At 52.8% G+C, this 20,957-nt stretch overlaps 1 protein-coding gene across 1 annotated transcript in view; it reads right to left on the bottom strand.

Annotated features, from left to right (window-relative positions):
* Positions 1-20,957, bottom strand: part of DGCR8 (DGCR8 microprocessor complex subunit) — a 132,505-nt gene that overhangs the window by 20,343 nt on the left and 91,205 nt on the right. Inside the window, exons 11-12 of the mRNA XM_075320964.1 lie at positions 4,467-4,573; positions 1,006-1,133 (exon numbers count right to left, since the gene is read on the bottom strand). Coding sequence (XP_075177079.1) covers positions 1,006-1,133; positions 4,467-4,573 — 235 coding nt within the window. The remainder of the gene's footprint in view (positions 1-1,005; positions 1,134-4,466; positions 4,574-20,957) is intronic.

Raw genomic sequence — 20,957 nt, forward strand, 5'->3', positions numbered from 1 at the left:
CCATGTTTTCTACTTACCGCCGCCCCCTCCGGACGTCACGTGAGTGATCACGTGACGTTCGGTGGTTGCCATCGTAGCACAGGGTCATGTGATGACGCCTGCTGCTATGAAGTTTCACTTTCATTCTTCCTCGGCACGGAGCAGAGGAAAAAAGAAAGTGACTATTTCTGCTGTTTACAGCGGTATAGCTGTGATCAGCAGATAGCGATCAGCAATCGGATTGCTGATCGCTATAGCCCCCTAGGGGGACTAGTAAAATAAATTCAGAAATGCCCGATCAAAATATAAAATCAATTAATCTGATTGGTAAATGGCGTAGTGGCAAAAAAATTCCAAACGCCAAAATTACGTTTTTTGGTCGCCGCAAGTTTTACGCAAAATGCAATAACAGGCGATCAAAACGTAGCATCTGCGCAAAAATGCTACCATTAGAATCAGCAGCTCGAGACGCAAAAAATAAGCCGTCACTTACCATAGATCCTAAATAATAAGAACGCTACGTGTTTTGGAAAATGGCGCAAAACGTGCATTTTTTTAACCCCTTAGATACAAGTAAATCTATACATGTTTGGTGTCTACAAACTCGCACCGACCTCAGGCATCATACCTACACATCAGTTTTACCATATAGTGAACACCGTGAATAAAACATCCCAAAAACTATTGTGCCATCACACTTTTTTTGCAATTTTTCCACACTTGGAATTTTTTTTGCTGCTTTCCAGTACACCATATGGTAAAACTTATGGTTTCATTTAAAAGTACAACTTGTCCCGCAAAAAACAAGCCCTCATATGGCAAGATTGACAGAAAAATCAAAAAGTTACGGCTCTCGGAAGAAGGGGAGCAAAAAACAAAAACGCAAAAACGGAACGTGCCAAGGGGCTGAAGGGGTTAAGGAAACATGAAAGTCAGCACTAGTTTAACTGCACTAATACAAGAAAAGAACTGAGGTTTTAAAGTAAGGCGTAAGACTCAAGTTACATCGACAATGTAAAGACTCACCTGTTTCACCATTTTAGTGCTCTCCCTTCCATACATACGCAGAAGGGAGCCCCAGTTTTTAACATGTGGATGAAGAAGCTGAAGAATTTTTTGTGATGCCAACTGTTTTCCTACCCTTTTATTTTTGCCTACAATAAAGAAAAGATTGTTCATAAGGAAATGCAAAAAAGAATTAAAGATAGACTTTTTTTATACATAAAATCCTCCATATGGTTCCAGAGATATGGTCATTTTTTTATAAGTTGTGGCTCACAGGTTTCCCTTGGGGTGTATCTTTAGAATGCACTGCATTATTTCTTGCATTGGCCCTTGGAAAAGACAAAAAAAGAAAAGAAAAATAGAAAAAAAGTCCAATATCTCTAGAACTGTATGGCAAATTCAAAACAAACAAGAAAAACTATTTGCAGGAGCAGCATAACTAAAAAGACCAAAAAAAAAATGGCCAATTTTGACTTGGTGACAGGTTCTCCAAGTACTAGAAGGGCACTGGTACAGTTACAGTGGGTACAGAAAGTATTCCGACCCCATTACCTGTCTTCACTCTGTTTCATTGCAGCCATTTGTAAATTCAAAAAAGTTCATTTTCTTTCTCATTAATGTACACTCTACACCCCATCTTGCCAGAAAAAAATCTAGACAATATTTTTGCAGCCACGCCCACAAAATGTTAATTATTTTTACGGGAGGATTCTCCCGGGCATCTTTTGTCTCTGGTTTACTCCTTCCTGACTACTACAGAGGCGAATATGGGGGACCTTAAATATATCGAGAAGTGGAATAGAGATTTGGGGACTCCCATTCCTGAGGAGGACTGGAAAAAGTCCTTTATCCTCACCCATAAATTTTCCATTGCCTGCGCCGCACAGGAAAAAAATTATAAGATTCTGACCCATTGGTACAGGTGCTCGGATACTCTACACACAATATTTCCTGGGGTTTCAGATAGTTGCTGGAGGTGTGGAAGGGAGAAGGGGACAATGCTGCATATCTGGTGGGACTTCCAATTGATACAGCCTTTCTGGAAGTCCGTGTTCAAGGGATACTCTGATTTGTAGAGAGCAGTTGGTAGGTTCCCCTCAGATGGCATTGCTTTAAATTCTCCCAGGATCAATTAAATCACAAAAAGTGGGCCTCTTGAGATCCTGTCTTACAGCGGTACACATGGTAATCCCGAGATACTGGAGATCGACTGGGGTGCCATCTGTGAGAAAGTGGTTTGCGGAGATGGCCATCATTCACAGGATGGTGTCCCTCACGGCAGACACCAATGACTCAGTGGATAAATTCCTTGGGTCCTGGACCCCCTGGCTTTTGATTCCCTACCATTTCTGAACCTTATTGGTAACTCATAACCTGTGTTACGTCAGTCCAATGTAGCGGCTCGAGTACTGGGGAAGTAATCCCTACTATGCCTTTCCTCCCTCCATTTCTGCTGCTCTTCTCCCCCCCTCTCCCTTTCTTTTCCTTTTCTTTCCCTCTTGCTACTTTCTTTTTTTTCTGGTTCTAGTTAAATCTAATTTTTTTTCGGCAGTGGCCTCGTTTTGGTTGAGGCGTATTTCTTCTTTGGAAGGAGACTGTTCGTATTATAAAATGTGGTTACATGTCCTATGCGTGCCTTATGGTAGTTAGTAGAGAGGATGTATTAGTTAGGACGTGGCTTATATTTTTCTCTGTAAGTTGACATGAAGTAATCACTTATTTGAATCTTCTTTTTTTTCCTGTAAAAAATTGTCTTGTTTACTTTAATAAAGAAAGTTTAAACCTAAAATCTAGACAATATTGCAAATTTATTAAACAAGAAAAACCTGAAATATCACATGGTCATAAGTATTCAGACCCTTTGCTCAGACACTCATTTAAGTCACATGATGTCCATTTCCTTGTGATCTACCTTGAGATGGTTCTATTCCTTCATTGGAGTCCAGCTGTGTTTAATTAAACTAATAGGACTTAATTTGGAAAGGCACACACCTGTCTCTATAAGACCTCACAGCTGGCAGTGCATGTCAGACCAAATGAGAATCATGAGGTCAAAGGAACTGCCCAAGGAGCTCAGAGACAGAATTGTGGCAAGGCTCAGATCTGGCCAAGGTTACAAAAGAATTTCTGCAGTACTCAAGGTTCCTAAGAGCACAGTGGTCTCTATAATCCTTAAATGGAAGAAGTTTGGGACCACCAGAAATCTTCCTAGACCTGGCCGTCCAGCCAAACTGAGCAATCGTGAGAGAAGAGCATTGGTAAGAGGTAAAGAAGAACTCCAAGATCACGGTGGCTGAGCTCCAGAGATGCAGTAGGGAGATGGGAGAAAGTTCCACAAAGTAAGCCTCTCCTCAGTGCAAGACATGAAATCCCGCATTGAGTTTGCAAAAAAAAAACAAAAAAAAACCAAAACAAAAAAAAACACATGAAGGACTCCCAGACTATGAGAAATAGGATTCTCTGGTCTGATGAGATGAAGATAAAACTTTTTGGTGATAATTCTAAGCGGTATATGTGGAGAAAACCAGACACTGCTCATCACCTGCCCAATGCAATCCCAACAGTGAAATGTGGTGGTGGCAGCATCATGCTATGGGGTGTTTTTCAGCTGCAGGGACAGGACAACTGGTTACAATTGAAGAAAAGATGGATGTTGCCAAGTACAGAGATATCCTGTAAGAAAATCTCTTCTAGAGTGCTCTGGACCTCAGACTTGGCCGAAGGTTCACCTTCCAACAAGACAATGACCCTAAGCACACAGCTAAAATAACAAAGGAGTGGCTTCATAACAACTCTGTGACCATTCTTGACTAGCCCAACCAGAGCCCTGACCTAAACCCAATTGAGCATTTCTGGGAGAGACCTGAGAATGGCTGTACACCAACGTTCACCATTCAACCTGACGGAACTGGAGAGGATCTGCAAGGAAGAATGGCAATGGATCCCCAAATCCACGTGGGAAAAACTTGTTGCATCATTCCCAATTAGACTCATGGGTGTACTAGCTCAAAAGGGTGCTTCTACTCCATACTTATGACCATGTGATTTCAGATTTTCTTGTTTAATAAATTTGCAAAAATGTCTACATTTCAGGATTTTTCTGTTAAGATGGGGTGCAGAGTGTACATTAATGAGAAAAAAAATGAACTTTTTTGAATTTACCAAATGGCTGCAATGAAACAAAGGGAAAAATTTAAAGGGGTCAGAATACTTTCTGTACCCAGTGTATGTATGAAGTATAGAGTGGATCAACTGATCAACACCTCAACCTAAAAGAAGCTTTTTCAATGACCAAGTGTCGTGTTAACACTAGAAGTCCCAGAGAGGGGGTCATTTAACATTTCTACCATTGAAACCCTATGGAGCTCAAAATTCCGGGGACTTCTAGTGTTAAATGACGACTTCTGCCTCCCATTGTAGAAAGGCAGTAATTGAAGACTAATAATTCAAGCAGGTAAACATTAGAATCTCTGAAAACTCACACCAGCCTCTCACAGTGTGTTTTCCACAAGTCATCACATATTCACTCTTCTGGTTCTTTCCAGGAATGACTTCGAACTTAATAGACGTGTCACCCATTCCATGGTTTCTACAATAGTAAGAGACAACATTCACCAGTAAATCCAACATTTTGTTGCAGGTGCTGAATGACAATCCTATAAAGGTGTCTTAACTGTTGCTTCTAAACGTTGACTTATAGACCTAAGGGGAATGTGTTGCAATTTTTATTTTTGTATTATGTAATAAATTATTTTTAATACAAAATTAAATGTCGTGTTTAACATTTACTCATTTTCTGCAACCACTGGGAGCTGTCATTTGCTGATGTGTAAGTGTCAGAGCATGGCCCTTAGGCTACGTCTCCACAATGAGTATTTGGCGAGTTATTCAGTGTCTAAAAGTTCCAGCAATGTGGATGAGATTTATAGAAGTGTCATGGCCACTGTGCTTCTTTTTTTAAGTTGCATACACTGACTGGTGGTTCTTTTTTCAAATCTGCAGCATGTCACTTTCTCTTACGGGTACCCTAAGTTTTATTGCAGATTTTCCCCATAGACTTGAATTCGATGTGGAAAATCTGAAGGTAAAAAAACGCACATGCATTATTAGCGCGTTTCCGTACCTAACAATGTCAATAAAGTTTTGTCAAAACCAAGTACCAGTAAGTTTAAAAAACAAAGCAACTTTATTTAAAGCATGTCACACAAAACAGACAAAAAACAGCAGCATCAAAAACCCAAGTTAACCCCTTCACAACCTTTGACGGCTCTTTCCGTCATGGATCGTGTGCCGTTAAGCCCCGCCCCCTGCCGCGGGCAGGGTGTGGCAATCGACGCACATATCAGCTGTTTTGACAGATGACATGTGTGCCTGCATGTTACGAGTGTAATCGCATTCCACCCGTAACATTAACTCCTTACATCTCGCTGACAAAGTCTGGCAGCGAGATGTATATATGCGCAGTGAAGATTTTCACTTACCACCGCCCCCACCGGAAGTCACGTGAGTTATCACGTGCCTTTCGGTGGTTGCCATGGTAGCACAGGGTCATGTGATGACGCCTGCAGCTATGACGAGTCACTTTCATTTTCACCCGGCCCGGAGGTCAGTGAAGCAGGAAGTGACCGTATCTGCTGTTTACAGCTGTATAGCTGTGATCAGCAGATAGATCAGAGCGATCGGATTGCTGATCGCTATAGCCCCCTAGGGGGACTAGTAAAATAAAAACAAACAAAAAAAAAAGATAAAAAAAAGGTTTAAAAAATAAAAAACAAAAACTAAAAAGTTCAAATTACCCCCCTTTTACCCCATTAAAAATTAAAGGGTTAAAAAATAAATAAATATACACATATTTGGTATCGCCGCTTTCATAAATGCCCGATCAAAATATAAAATCAATTAATCTGATTGGTAAACGGTGTAGTGACAAAAAAGTTCCAAACGCCAAAAAAGGGAATTTTGTTTACTTACCGTAAATTCCTTTTCTTCTAGCTCCTATTGGGAGACCCAGACAATTGGGTGTATAGCTTCTGCCTCTGGAGGCCACACAAAGTATTACACTTTTAAAAAAGTGTAACCCCTCCCCTCTGCCTATACACCCTCCCGTGGATCACGGGCTCCTCAGTTTTGGTGCAAAAGCAGGAAGGAGAAAGACTATATTACTTACCGGTAATGGGATTTTCCCGAGTCCACGACAGCACCCACGAGAGAGGGATCCGCCCCCTTCAGGACAGGAAACCTACAGATAAAAAAGGGGCAGTCCCCCTCCCTCATCAGTTGGTTGCAGAGAACCGGGAGAGGAACCGCCAATGAATGAATAGACAAAATAGACAAATCCCAGGACACCAATGGTGAAAACCAAACAAGAAAGGGCAGGGGTGTAAAGGGTGCTGTCGTGGACTCAGGAAAATCCCATTACCGGTAAGTAATATAGTCTTTTCCTTTCGTCACGACAGCACCCACGAGAGACTTACAGAGAATACACTCAGAGGGTGAGAAAAAACTGCGCTAAGGGCCAAGCCTCCAACGGAAGACAGTGGAAGAACAAAGGCTAGCCGGCAGAGCCCGGAAAGGCGGACGGAGAGGACCAGGGCGCAGCCGTACAATACAATCGAAGGAGACACTGGTCACATCCACCCAAGGGGGAGGCTACCGCCCAGGAGAAGGATCCGACACCGAGGAGGCCAGAGGAACTCACTTCACCACAGACGATAGGGAAACAGCATCCCACAGCCAGCGGGACAAGGGACGGCACGCCACGCGAGGACCACAGCCGGAATCCTGAAAGACAAAGAACAAAGACCAACCCCCCCGCCAATGGGCCGACCTAGCGACATAGGCGAGGACAGAGCCCCCCGAAACGAAGGAATGGAGAAAGCACCCCGCGCGGGAAAAAACCCAAAGACCCCCCGCGCGGCAGAACAACCGGAACACCCTAAGGAAGGAAGGACCAACGGACAGGGCCGGACAGGCGCGAACACGCCCAGCAGAAGCAGGGGCGACCAAGAGACAGAGGAACAGGGACCGCACCGTACTGGACGAGGAGAAGAGACTCAGAGGTGAAGCAGGAAGCCCGAGGCGCCAGGCCAGGTGGAAGGCCAGGGAGGTGCAAGGCGTCAGAGGCGCAAGCAGGAGCGCCGCAAGGAGCAAGCACAAAAGCGCAAGGCCTAGAGACGCAGGACGAGAACACAGGCCCACACGACCAGGAGGCCCAGGGGCACAGAGGCACAGAGCCCAAGAGGCACAGAGCCCAAGAGGCACAGAGCCCAAGAGGCACAGAGCCCAAGAGGTACAAAGCCCAAGAGGCACAGAGGCCCAGAGCCCAAGAGGCCCAGAGGCCAAGAGGCCCAGAGGCCAAGAGGCCCAGAGCCCAAGAGGCCCAGAGCCCAAGAGGCCAAGAGGCCCAGAGGCCCAGAGGCCAAGAGGCCCAGAGGCCAAGAGGCCCAGAGGCCAAGAGGCCAAGAGGCCAAGAGGCACAGAGGACAAGAGGCCAAGAGACACAGAGGCCCGGAGGCCAAGAGGCCCGGAGGCCAAGAGGCCCAGAGGCCAAGAGGCCCAGAGGCCAAGAGGCCCAGAGGCCAAGAGGCCCAGAGGCCAAGAGGCACAGAGGCCAAGAGGCACAGAGGCCAAGAGGCACAGAGGCCAAGAGGCACAGAGGCCAAGAGGCACAGAGGCACGGAGGCCAAGAGGTAAAAGGCATCGAGGCACAAGGGCCAAGAGGCACAGAGGCCAAGAGGCACAGAGGCCCAGAGGCACAAGGGCCAAGACGACAAAGGCCAAGAGGCACAGAGGCATAGAGGCCGGAGCCAGGAGGCATAGGGCCAGGAGGCCCAAGCCAGGAGGCACAGAGGCCAGGAAGGCACAGAGGCCAAGAGGCACAGAGGCCAAGAGGCCCAGAGGCCAAGAGGCCCCGAGGCATAGAGGCGAAGAGGCATAGAGGCGAAGAGGCCAAGAGGCACAGAGGCACGGAGGCACAGAGGCACGGAGGCCAAGAGGTAAAAGGCATCGAGGCACAAGGGCCAAGAGGCACAGAGGCCAAGAGGCCCAGAGGCCAAGAGGCCCAGAGGCCAAGAGGCATAGAGGCGAAGAGGCACAGAGGCACGGAGGCACAGACGCACGGAGGCCAAGAGGTAAAAGGCATCGAGGCACAAGGGCCAAGAGGCACAGAGGCCAAGAGGCACAGAGGCATAGAGGCCGGAGCCAGGAGGCATAGGGCCAGGAGGCCCAAGCCAGGAAGGCCCAGAGGCCAGGAAGGCACAGAGGCCCAGAGGCACAGAGGCCAAGAGGCACAGCAGGCCAAGAGGCACAGAGGCCAAGCGGCACAGAGGCCAAGAGGCACAGAGGCCAAGAGGCCCAGAGGCCAAGAGGTCGGAGCCAGGAGGCACAGAGGCACGGGGCCAGGAGGCCCAGAGGCCAAGAAGGCACAGAGGCCAAGAAGGCACAGAGACCAAGAAGCCAAGAGGCACAGAGGCCAAGAGGCACAGAGGTCGGAGCCAAGAGGCACAGAGGCTAAGATGCACAGAGGCACGGGGCCAAGAGGCCCCGAGGCCCGGAAGCGACACAGAGGCCCGGAAGCGACACAGAGGCCCGGAAGCCACACAGAGGGCCGGAAGCCACACAGAGGGCAGGAAGCCACACAGAGGGCCGGAAGCCACACAGAGGGCCGGAAGCCACACAGAGGGCCGGAAGCCACACAGAGGGCCGGAAGCCACACAGAGGGCCGGAAGCCACACAGAGGGCCGGAAGCCACACAGAGGGCCGGAAGCCACACAGAGGGCCGGAAGCCACACAGAGGGCCGGAAGCCACACAGAGGGCCGGAAGCCACACAGAGGGCCGGAAGCCACACAGAGGGCCGGAAGCCACACAGAGGGCCGGAAGCCACACAGAGGGCCGGAAGCCACACAGAGGGCCGGAAGCCACACAGAGGGCCGGAAGCCACACAGAGGGCCGGAAGCCACACAGAGGGCCGGAAGCCACACAGAGGGCCGGAAGCCACACAGAGGGCCGGAAGCCACACAGAGGGCCGGAAGCCACACAGAGGGCCGGAAGCCACACAGAGGGCCGGAAGCTACACAGAGGCCAGGAAGCCACACAGAAGGCAGGAGGCACCGAGGCCAAGAGGCACAAAGGCCCGAGGCCAAGAAGTACAAAGGCCCGAGGCCAAGAAGGCACAGAGGCCCGAGGCCAGAAAGGCACAGAGGCCCGAGGCTAGAAAGGCACAGAGGCCCGAGGCCAGAAAGGCACAGAGGCCCGAGGCCAGAAAGGCACAGAGGCCCGAGGCCAGAAGGCACAGAGGCCTGAGGCCAGAAGGCACAGAGGCCTGAGGCCAGAAGGCACAGCGGCCCCCGGCTAGGAGACACAGCGGCCCCAGGCCAGGAGGCCCAGCGGCCCAAGGGCAGGCAGCACAGAAGACCAAGGCCATGAGGCACAGAGGACCAAGGGCAGGCAGCACAGAGGAACAGAGGCACAAGCCAGGAAGCACGAGGCCCGGAAGCACGAGGGCCAGAGACACAGAGGCCCGAGGCCAGGAGGTTCGGAGGCCAGGAGGTACAGGGACCAGGAGGTCCCGAGACCCAACCCCAGGAAGCGCAAAGGCCAGGATGCTCAGAGGCCGGGAAGGCCAGAGGCCAGACCAGGAGGGCCCGACCCGAGGACAGGGGGGCTAGAGGACATAGAGGCCACAGACACCAGGAGGGCTCGAGGCCACAGAGGCCAGTAGGCCCAGAGGCCACAGAGGTCAGGAGGCTCAGAGGCCACAGAAGCCTGGAGGACACACACAGGTCACATGGGCCCGAAAAACACACAGGCCACAAGGGCCAGGAGACACCGAGGCACAGGGGCCCGGAGGCCACAGAGGCCACAGGGGCCCGGAGGCCACAGAGGCCACAGGGGCCCGGAGGCCACAGGGACCAGGAGGTCCCAGAGGCCACAAGGGTCAGGAACCCACAGAGGCCACAGGTGCCAGGAGCCCACAGGGGGCCAGGAGCCGACAGGGGCCACGAGGCCACAGAGCCCACAGGAGTCAGGAGCCTACAGGGGCCACAGGGGCCAGGAGTCCACAGAGGCCACAGGGGGCAGGAGTCCACGGAGGCCACAGGGGCCAGGAGTCCACAGAGGCCACAGGGGCCAGGAGTCCACAGAGGCCACAGGGGCCAGGAGTCCACAGAGGCCACAGGGGCCTGGAATCCACACAGGGGGCCTGGAATCCACACAGGGGGCCTGGAATCCACACAGGGGGCCAGGCAAACACAGAGGCTACAGGGGCCCCGGGCCCTGCGGCAGAATCCAGCTCCAAAGTCCGATGAGGAAGCCACACAGCCCGGCCCGAAGCCACGCCCCGACACCGGACAAGCGCAGGCAGGGACTCCGGGACGATCCTTCGTGCACTGCCGGGACAGCGCCGAGGAGACAGAGCGTGGACGCGGCCCCGGACACATCGCACCCGCCGTGCAACCGGAAGGCGCAGCCCGCGCCACAGGGAGAGGCGTCGGCCGCCGAGCACCGACAGCAACTTACCCCGCGTCCGGCTCAGGAAGGAGGGATCCACGGCCTTCACAAGGAACCTGCCCGGTCCACTCCCCCGGAAGCGCTCCAGTGCACTTCCGGGTCACGGCAGCAGAGAGCGCGCTGACACGGCAGGGCCCCCCCCTGCCGTCCACAGAACCAGGCGCGCACGTGCTGGCGTCATTACCCCGGAGGCAAAGCCGAACCAAAGGGAAGAGGACGAGGTGCACCGGAGGACGGAGTCCACGAGGGGAGCTCCACCGACCGTGCTTCTGGACCTAGAGCTCCGCCGTTCCCTCGGAGACCGCACGGACTCAACCGGACCCAGGTACTGTAGGTTCCTCTCCATGCAGGACAGGAAACCAACTGATGAGGGAGGGGGACTGCCCCTTTTTTATCTGTAGGTTTCCTGTCCTGAAGGGGGCGGATCCCTCTCTCGTTGGTGCTGTCGTGACGAAAGGAAAAACTTATAAATTGGTCTAGGGTAAATTCAATCCGAAGGATGTTCGGAGAACTGAAGACCATGAACCAAAAGAACAAATCAACATCAACAACATGTGTACACAAAAGAACAACCAGCCCGAAGGGCACAGGGGTGGGTGCTGGGTCTCCCAATAGGAGCTAGAAGAAAAGGAATTTACGGTAAGTAAACAAAATTCCCTTTTTCTTTGTCGCTCCATTGGGAGACCCAGACAATTGGGACGTCCAAGAGCAGTCCCTGGGTGGGTAAAAACAATACCTCAATAGAAAGAGCCGAAAACGGCCCCCTCTTACAGGTGGGCAACCGCCGCCTGGAGGACTCGCCTACCTAGACTGGCGTCTGCCGAAGCATAGGTATGCACTTGATAGTGCTTCGTGAAAGTGTGCAGACTAGAGCACGTAGCTGCCTGACACACCTGCTGAGCCGTCGCCCGGTGCCGCAATGCCCAGGACGCACCTACGGCTCTGGTAGAATGGGCTTTCAACCCTGAAGGGAGCGGAAGCCCAGAAGTACGGTAGGCCTCGAGAATCGGTTCCTTGATCCACCGAGCTAAGGTTGACTTGGAGGCCTGAGAGCCCTTGCGCTGGCCAGCGACAAGGACAAAGAGCGCATCTGAACGGCGCAGGGGCGCCGTGCGAGACACGTAGAGCCGGAGTGCTCTCACTAGATCCAAAAAGTGCAAATCCTTTTCACACTGGTGAATTGGATTAGGGCAAAAGGAAGGCAAGGAGATATCCTGATTTAGATGAAAAGGGGATACCACCTTAGGGAGAAATTCTGGGACAGGACGCAGAACCACCTTATCCTGGTGAAAAACCAGGAAGGGAGCTTTGCATGACAGCGCTGCAAGCTCAGACACTCTCCGAAGTGATGTGACTGCCACCAGGAAGGCCACCTTCTGAGAAAGACAGGAGAGAGAGACATCCCGCAGCGGCTCAAAAGGCGGCTTTTGAAGAGCCGTCAGGACCCTGTTAAGATCCCAAGGTTCCAACGGACGTTTGTAAGGTGGAACCATGTGGCAAACCCCCTGCAGGAACGTGCGGACCTGCGGAAGCCTGGCTAGACGCTTTTGAAAAAACACGGAGAGCGCCGAAACTTGGCCCTTGAGAGAGCCGAGGGACAAACCCTTGTCCATTCCAGATTGTAGAAATGAAAGGAATGTGGGTAAGGCAAACGGCCATGGAGGAAAACAGTTATCAGAGCACCAGGATAAGAAGATTTGCCAAGACCTGTAATAGATCTTGGCGGACGTTGGCTTCCTGGCTTGTCTCATGGTGGCAATGACATCCTGAGATAACCCTGAAGACGCTAGGAGCCAGGACTCAATGGCCACACAGTCAGGTTGAGGGCCACAGAATTCAGATGGAAAGAAGGGAATTTTGTTTACTTACCGTAAATTCCTTTTCTTCTAGCTCTAATTGGGAGACCCAGACAATTGGGGTGTATAGGCTATGCCTCCGGAGGCCGCACAAAGTACTACACTTAAAAGTGTTAGGCCCCTCCCCTTCTGCCTATACACCCCCCGTGCTCCCACGGGCTGCTCAGTTTTGGTGCAAAAGCAAGAAGGAGGAAACATAATTATAAACTGGTTTAAAGTAACTTCAATCCGAAGGAAACTCGGAGAACTGAAACCATTCAACATGAACAACATGTGTACACAAAAAAACAGGGGCGGGTGCTGGGTCTCCCAATTAGAGCTAGAAGAAAAGGAATTTACGGTAAGTAAACAAAATTCCCTTCTTCTTTTTCGCTCTATTGGGAGACCCAGACAATTGGGACGTCCAAAAGCAGTCCCTGGGTGGGTAAAATAATACCTCGTAAGAGAGCCGTAAAACGGCCCTTTCCTACAGGTGGGCAACCGCCGCCTGAAGGACTCGTCTACCTAGGCTGGCATCCGCCGCAGCATAGGTATGCACCTGATAGTGCTTCGTGAAAGTGTGCAGGCTCGACCAGGTAGCCGCCTGACACACCTGTTGAGCCGCAGCCTGGTGCCTCAAAGCCCAGGACGCTCCCACGGCTCTGGTAGAATGGGCCTTCAGCCCTGAGGGAACCGGAAGCCCAGCCGAACGGTAAGCTTCGATAATTGGCTCCTTGATCCACCGAGCCAGGGTTGATTTGGAAGCCTGTGACCCTTTACGCTGGCCAGCGACAAGGACAAAGAGTGCATCCGAGCGGCGCAGGGGCGCCGTACGAGAAATGTAGAGTCTGAGTGCTCTCACCAGATCTAACAAGTGCAAATCCTTTTCACATTGGTGAACTGGATGAGGATAAAAAGAGGGTAAGGAAATATCCTGATTGAGATGAAAGGGGGATACCACCTTAGGGAGAAATTCCGGAACCGGACGTAGAACCACCTTGTCCTGGTGAAAAACCAGAAAAGGGGCTTTGCACGACAACGCTGCTAGCTCAGACACTCTCCGAAGAGAAGTGACTGCTACTAGAAAAACCACTTTCTGCGAAAGTCGTGAGAGGGAGATATCTCTCATTGGCTCGAATGGTGGTTTCTGAAGAACCATCAGCACCCTGTTTAGATCCCAGGGTTCTAACGGCCGCTTGTAAGGTGGAACGATGTGACAAACTCCCTGCAGGAACGTGCGTACCTGTGGAAGTCTAGCTAGGCGCTTCTGGAAAAACACAGAGAGCGCTGAAACTTGTCCCTTAAGGGAACCGAGCGACAAACCCTTTTCCAGTCCAGATTGAAGGAAGGACAGAAAAGTAGGTAATGCAAATGGCCAGGGAGAAAAACCCTGAGCAGAGCACCACGACAGGAAAATTTTCCACGTCCTGTGATAAATCTTGGCGGACGTTGGTTTCCTAGCCTGTCTCATAGTGGCAATGACTTCTTGAGATAACCCTGAAGACGCTAGGATCCAGGACTCAATGGCCACACAGTCAGGTTGAGGGCCGCAGAATTCGGATGGAAAAACGGCCCTTGAGACAGCAAGTCTGGTCGGTCTGGTAGTGCCCACGGTTGGCCGACCGTGAGATGCCACAGATCCGGGTACCACGACCTCCTCGGCCAGTCTGGAGCGACGAGGATGGCGCGGCGGCAGTCGGCCCTGATCTTGCGTAACACTCTGGGCAACAGTGCCAGCGGAGGAAACACATAAGGGAGCTGAAACTGCGACCAATCCTGAACTAAGGCGTCTACCGCCAGAGCTCTGGGATCTTGAGACCGTGCCATGAACGTTGGTACCTTGTTGTTGTGCCGGGAAACCATGAGGTCGACGTCCGGCACCCCCCAGCGGCAACAGATCTCCTGAAACACGTCCGGGTGAAGGGACCATTCCCCTGCGTCCATGCCCTGGCGACTGAGATAATCTGCTTCCCAGTTTTCCACGCCTGGGATGTGAACTGCGGATATGGTGGAGGCCGTGGCTTCCACCCACATCAAAATCCGCCGGACTTCCTGGAAGGCTTGTCGACTGCGTGTGCCGCCTTGGTGGTTGATGTATGCCACCGCTGTGGAATTGTCCGACTGAATTCGGATCTGCTTGCCTTCCAGCCACTGCTGGAACGCTTTCAGGGCAAGATACACTGCCCGAATTTCCAGAACATTGATCTGAAGCGAGGACTCTTGCCGGGACCACGTACCCTGAGTGCTGTGGTGGAGAAAAACCGCTCCCCACCCTGACAGACTTGCGTCCGTCGTGACTACTTCCCAGGATGGGGGTAGGAAGGATTTCCCCTTCGATAATGAAGTGGGAAGAAGCCACCACCGAAGGGAAGCTTTGGTCGCCTGAGAGAGGGAGACGGTCCTGTCGAGGGACGTCGGCTTCCTGTCCCATTTGCGTAGGATGTCCCATTGAAGAGGACGCAGGTGAAACTGCGCGAAAGGGACTGCTTCCATTGCTGCCACCATCTTCCCCAGGAAGTGCATGAGGCGCCTCAAGGGGCGTGACTGGCCTTGAAGGAGAGATTGTACCCCTGTCTGTAGTGACCGCTGCTTGATCAGCGGAAGCTTCACTATCGCTGAGAGGGTATGAAACTCCATGCCAAGGTATGTGAGCGATTGGGCCGGTGTCAGATTTGACTTTGGAAAATTGATGATCCACCCGAAACTCTGGAGAGTCTCCAGGGTAGCGTCGAGGCTGTGTTGGCATGCCTCTTGAGAGGGTGCCTTGATCAACAGATCGTCCAAGTACGGGATCACCGAGTGACCCTGAGAATGGAGGACCGCTACTACAGTAGCCATAACCTTGGTGAAAACCCGTGGGGCTGTTGCCAGGCCGAATGGCAGTGCCACGAACTGCAGGTGTTCGTTTCCTATGGCGAAGCGCAAGAAGCGCTGGTGCTCTGGGGCAATCGGAACGTGGAGATAAGCATCTTTGATATCGATCGATGCAAGGAAAATCTTAATTACTCACCGGTAATGGGATTTTCAATAGCCCATGACAGCACCACATGAGAGATAGGTTCCGCCCACATCAGGACAGGAAACCCACTGATAAAAAGGCGGTACCTCTCCTCCACACATCAGTAGGTTTTCAGAGCCAGAGAGGACCAACAAAACACAAGAAACAGATTAATCATACCACCACCCAAGGAAAAACACCCATAACTAACACTCCCCGAAGGGTGCCCACAACCAGTGAATAGGGGGGGAACTAAGGGTGCTGTCATGGGCTATTGAAAATCCCATTACCGGTGAGTAATTAAGATTTTTCCCTGCCGCCCATGACAGCACCACATGAGAGATTTAAATAGACCAACCACCTTAGGGAGGGACCACCGCCTGCAAGACCCGTCTCCCAAAGGAAAGGTCAGTTGTGGAGGACAAGTCCAGCCTATAGTGCCGAAAGAAAGTCCCAGGAGACGACCAAGTAGCCGCCCGACAGATCTGGTCAAGAGAGGCATCCGCCCTCTCCGCCCAAGACGTAGACACCGCTCTAGTGGAGTGCGCCCTTATGCCCGGAGGAGGAGTGGCGTCTTTAGCCGAGTACGCCAAACCAATGGCATCCCTGACCCATCTGGCCAAGGTAGCCTTAGAAGCCCCATGCCCCCTGGACTGCCCCTGAAAAGTGACAAACAGGACCTGAGACTTCCTCCATTCCCTAGTCCTATCTAGGTACGTGACTAAGGCCCTCCGGACATCCAACGTGTGTAACCTAGCCTCCTCCTCGTTCCGAGGGGGGTCACAGAGGGAAGGGAGCACGATCTCTTGGGACCTATGAAAAGGTGTAGAAACCTTGGGCAAGTAGAAGGGATCAGTCCGCAACACTACCCTATCATCCAGAATCTGGGTATAAGGGTGAACCACAGACAAGGCTTGGAGATCCCCCACCCGCCTGGCCGAGGTGAGTGCGACGAGGAGAAAAACCTTAAGGGACAGCAGTTTGAGAGGGACTTCCCCTAAGGGCTCAAACGGAGGCCCTGTGAGGGCATCCAACACTAAATTAAGGTCCCATGGGGGAACCCTGGGAGCCTGAACAGGTACAGACCTGGACTTAGATTTAATGAACCGGCAAATCCATTCATTCTGCGCCAGACTACAATGAAACAGTGCCCCTAAGGCCGATACCTGCACCTTGAGCGTACTGGTGGAGAGCCCCAATTCCAACCCCCTCTGGAGGAATTCTAGAATAGCCGAGATAGGAGGGGGGCCCTCCGCCCGAGCCCCCGACTGAAGGAGAAAGCGCTTCCAGACCCTACCGTAAATGGCCGTGGTGACCGCTTTCCTACTGCGAAGAAGAGTATCGATTAGGCAAGAGGAAAACCCCCGTCGAGCTAGCAGCCGCCGCTCAAACGCCAAGCCGTCAAATGGAGAGCCGGGTCGGGGGGGTGACGGACTGGGCCCTGGGACAGGAGATGAGGGGCGTCCGGGAGAACCCAAGGATCCACCAGAGACAGTGTCCGCAGCCAGTAAAACCACGCCCGTTTCTGCCAGAAGGGGGCGATGAGAATAACCTCTGCTCTGTCGGTCCGGATTTTCCGGAGAACCGAAGGCAACAGGATCAGGGGAGGAAACGCGTACAGGAGGCCGTGAGACCAAGACATCTGGAAGGCATCGAGGGCAACAGGATCGTCTCGGGGGTTGAGAGAGCAGAACCTGTCCACTTTCCGATTCGCCTTGGTAGCGAACAGGTCTAGAACAGGGACACCCCATAGAAGCGTGATCTTGCGAAAGACCTCCGGGTCCAAGGACCACTCCCCCTGACGGAGACAGTGCAGGCTGAGGAAGTCTGCCTCCTCGTTGTCCGTCCCCTTGATATGAAGAGCAGTCAAGGAGGAGAGATGTTGTTCGGCCAGCTGGAAGATGTGCATAGTCAGAGTCAGAAGAGAAGGGGATCTGGTGCCGCCCTGATGGTTGACGTACGCCACCGTCACCCTGTTGTCCGAAAGGATCCGAACATGGCGACCTCTCAAGAAGGGGAGGAACCCCTCTAGTGCCTTGAGAACCGCCATGAGCTCCCTGTAGTTGGAGGACTGTCTGACCAACCGAGCGTCCCAGGGACCCTGGAGCACCCGTTGGCGTAGATGGGCACCCCACCCCCAATGGCTGGCATCTGTGACTATTGTGTCCGTGACCGGGGAAAGCCAAGGAACCCCCATCCTGAGGTGAGAGGGGTCCTGCCACCAACCCAGGGAGTGCAAGGTGTCCGCAGACAGGGTCAATTGTTTCTCCAAACAGCCTCCAAACAGTCTCTGAAACTGAAAGACCTCCATCTGGAGGATTCTGGAACGCAGTTGGGCCCACCACACTCCTGGGATGCAAGAGGTAAGAGTCCCGACCAGCGACAGAGCCTGCCGTAAGGACATGCTTGGGCAACTCCTTACGGAAGAGAGAAGGGACAAGATCCTGGCGACCTTGTCCTCTGGCAGGTGGCACAACTGTCTGGTAGAGTCCAAGACGAGACCCAGGAAGACTTGACACTGGAGAGGCTGGAGTCTGGACTTCTGCTGATTCACCACCCACCCCAGGCTTTCCAGGATGGTGATGACCCTGGTCATGTGAGCCGCACATAGAGACTCCGACTGACTCACTATCAGGAGGTCGTCCAGATACGGAATGATCAATATGTCCTGTTCCCCGACATGTGCCATGACCTCCGCGAGGACTTTGGTGAAGATCCGTGGGGCCATGGAAAGCCCGAATGGCAGCGCTGCGAATTGGAAGTGTCTCAGCCTCCCGGAGACGTGTAGTGCGAACCTGAGAAACCGCCGGCGAGACGGAAAAATAGGGATGTGATAATAGGCGTCCTTTAAGTCGAGGACTGCCATAAAACACTCTGGATACAACAGCCTGACAGTTGACTTCATGGTCTCCATTTTGAAGGCTCGCTGCACCAGATGCAAATTCAAGTTCCTCAGGTTGAAGATGGTGCGGAAGGTGGAGTCCGGCTTCCGAACCAGAAAGAGAGTGGAGTAAAAGCCGTCCCCTTCTTGTTCTATGGGGACCTCCTGAACGACTTTCCTCGAGAGGAGAGTTAGCACTTCCACTTCCAAGGCCATCTGCCGCTCTGGGGACCGCAAGGAGGTTATCATGAGAGACCCCCGAGGGGGTGAACGGAAGTCCAATTTTAACCCTTCCTCCACAATCTGAAGGAGCCACCTGGTGGAGGAGATTGCCTGCCATGCATGGAGGAAGAGGGACAGCCGACCCCCTACCTGATGATAGGCGTCATTGAGAGGGATTGGGCTTATTATCGGAGTGCTTGCCAAAGAGAAAGCCCGAGGTAGTCTTTCTACGGTCCTTCCACTGATCTTGCGGTTTTTGAGACTTCTTTGCGAAAAATTGACGTCTCCGAAAGGGCCGGCTGCGAGAGGACGCCACCGGAAAAACTGGAAACCCCTGTTTCTTATCGGATGCCTTAGTGAGGAGGTCGTCCAGGCCAGAGCCAAAAAGATAGGCACCTTCACAAGGCATGCTGCATAGTCGCCCCTTGGATTGGACATCACCCTTCCAAGTTTTCAGCCAGAGGGCCCGACGCGCGGAATTGGAAAGCGCCGCCGACCTGGCAAATAGTCTTAAAGAATCAACCGAGGCATCAGCCATAAAGGTAGCAGCACCCTGTATTAAGGGCAAGGACGAGATAATATCTTTCCTAGGAGTGTCATTGCGCAACTGGTCTTCTAACTGCTGAAGCCACACCATTAAAGACCGGGCAACACAGGCGCTGGTCACGGCCGGGCGCAAGCCACCTGCCGTAGACTCCCATGTCCCTCTCAGAAAACCATCAGCCTTCCTATCCAGCTGATCCTTAAGGGACCCCAAGTCCTCAAACGGCAAGGTAGTGGAACGAGACGCCTTGGCAATAGCGACATCAATTTTTGGGGTTCTATCCCAAGAGGTAGATGCCTCCTCATCCACGGGGTACTTCCTTTTAAGGGAAGAGCTAAGATTCAACCTTTTGTCCACTTTTTTCCACTCGTCAGTAATGAGACTTTGAACCTTCTGGGGAATGGGAAACCCCTTACGCTTCCTGGAATCCAAGCCCCCAAACATGACATCCTGGGTAGATTCGGGCCCCCTGGGGTCCACTATACCCATGGTCGAACGTACTGCCTTCACCAAAGGTCCGACGTCTGCTGTAGGGAAACAAGGGCGACCACCTTCATCGGAAGAGGAAGAGGAGCCAGAATCGGAGGGGGAGGATCCCGAGGATCCCGACGACCGAGAGCCCTGAGCCGAACCCGCCGAGGTATCGGGAGTAGACAGCTTATGATGACGGGACTTCTTGCGCCTCTTGCCCCCCTTAAGGGATTTAAGGGACTCCTGTACTTCCGCTCTGATAATGGAACGTAATTCAGATGAGAACCCCGGCCCCTCTTTGAGTAGGGTCTGTTGGATACAGCCTGCACACAGGGCCTTGGTGTAATCCGAAGACAGGGAGGATTGGCATATGGCACATTCCTTGTGACGCTGCTTGGAGGCACATTTTTTCGGTACCTAACAAGAGAGGGGACACGGAAACGGGGACTTAGAAACATGGAAGACCACGAAGTCCACTCACCCCCACGACTCAAGGCAATACCGGATCAGGAGGCGGATTCTTATCTCCCTTGGACCTCTTGGGACTCACCGACCGAACGCTGCCCGGACTGGATACAGCCTTCCGGGAACGATCCGCAGAGCCGCGTTCCGAGCCCCGCTGTGGCGACTCCTTGCGCTGCTCCTTGCTGCGGGGTGAATCTCCTGCCATAATGGTAACAATGGAGGAGAAAAAACTCACCAGTCCCAAGCGCCGGTCACATTTGTCTCGTTACATGGGCGCCGCCATCTTGGATCCTAGTGCGCATGCGCACACCAGTCACTTCCTGGTCGCATTGCGCACGTCACCCTGGAATCGCGTCACTTCCGGTCGGAGCTCCAGCTTCACTCCAGCGTGCTGCACAGCAGGGACAAGCCTTCCAGCGGCCGCCGTGAGTGCGCACATCCCTGGAGCGACGCCGGGCCGAGCTCCCGCTCCAGGCCCGCGCCTCACCGCCGCAGAGGCCTGAGACCGAGGGGGGGGGGTGCATCCAGGCCCGAGCACCGGCTTCAGGTAAGTACCAGGCTTCCACACCGGGTCGGACCTGGGACAGCAATGGGTTGTCCATACCAGGACAGGAAACCAAACTGATGTGGAGGAGAGGTACCGCCTTTTTATCAGTGGGTTTCCTGTCCTGATGTGGGCGGAACCTATCTCTCATGTGGTGCTGTCATGGGCGGCAGGGAAAATCTCCTTGGGACATTGAGGCGATGACGGAGCGAAGGGATTCCATCCGGAACCGTCTGGTCTTTACGTGTTTGTTGAGAAGTTTCAGGTCTAGGACAGGACGGAAAGACCCGTCCTTCTTTGGGACCACAAACAAGTTGGAGTAAAAACCGTGGCCCTGTTGATGAAGAGGAACAGGGACCACCACTCCTTCTGCCTTCAGAGTGCCCAGCGCCTGCAGAAGAGCCTCGGCTCTCTCGGGAGGCGGAGAAGACCTGAAGAATCGAGTCGGGGGACGAGAGATGAACTCTATCTTGTAACCGTGAGACAGAATGTCTCTCACCCAGCG

This window comes from Anomaloglossus baeobatrachus, chromosome 1 (genome assembly GCF_048569485.1).
Source record: "Anomaloglossus baeobatrachus isolate aAnoBae1 chromosome 1, aAnoBae1.hap1, whole genome shotgun sequence".
NCBI lineage: Eukaryota > Metazoa > Chordata > Amphibia > Anura > Aromobatidae > Anomaloglossus > Anomaloglossus baeobatrachus.